This window comes from Bison bison, unplaced genomic scaffold, assembly GCF_000754665.1.
Source record: "Bison bison bison isolate TAMUID 2011002044 unplaced genomic scaffold, Bison_UMD1.0 scf7180017860515, whole genome shotgun sequence".
NCBI classification, from domain to species: Eukaryota; Metazoa; Chordata; class Mammalia; order Artiodactyla; family Bovidae; genus Bison; species Bison bison.
This window is the reverse complement of record NW_011491087.1, coordinates 1,156-1,713: the sequence shown is the minus strand read 5'-3', so window position 1 is coordinate 1,713 and position 558 is coordinate 1,156. Positions and strand designations below refer to the sequence as shown.

General features: G+C 60.9%; 1 protein-coding gene across 1 annotated transcript in view; it reads right to left on the bottom strand.

Annotated features, from left to right (window-relative positions):
• The window catches only part of LOC104982791 (ectonucleoside triphosphate diphosphohydrolase 2-like), a 4,489-nt gene that overhangs the window by 2,833 nt on the left and 1,098 nt on the right, over positions 1-558 (bottom strand). Inside the window, exons 4-5 of the mRNA XM_010832248.1 lie at positions 362-548; positions 125-146 (exon numbers count right to left, since the gene is read on the bottom strand). Of these exons, the coding sequence (XP_010830550.1) occupies positions 125-146; positions 362-548 (209 nt within the window). The remainder of the gene's footprint in view (positions 1-124; positions 147-361; positions 549-558) is intronic.

The following is a 558-nucleotide window of genomic DNA, read 5'->3' as shown; positions in this document are numbered from 1 at the left end:
ATGAGGGTGTGCGTCAGTCCCGCTCTGAGCGTTACCAGCCACCCCCACCCTAGGACCCTTGGAGGGCCTCCCCAGAGGACAGCATTTCTTCTGAATGCATGAGCTATCCATGGCTCCCCCTCACTTGCTGGACAAAACCCAAAGTGCTTGGCCAGGCAGTTCAGATCCTCTGAGAGCTGGCCCCAGCCCTCCTTACTCACCAGGTCCACCCCCAGCCTCTGGGTCTTTGCTTGTGCTGGATTCTTGCCCACCTGTCCTTCCAGCTAATCCAAGCACGACTTGGGTTCCTGGAGAAGCCCCGCTCTGGCCACTCTTCAGGCTCTGCTCTGGGCCCTTGGCCCCCATTTTCCCCGAGCCCTACTTCCAGGAGGACTCAGTAGAAGGTACCTGGAGCGCACGGGCTAGCAGCCTCCACAGAACCTGGTCACGGCCGTAGCAGAGGAAGCTGTGAGTATACACTCGGTAGCGCTGGCCGTAGAGCCGGAGCTGAACCTCGTTGGCCGGATCCTCCGTGGGGCTGGTCGTCTCGAAGGTGATCTGTGTGGAGGCTCCCCCCAG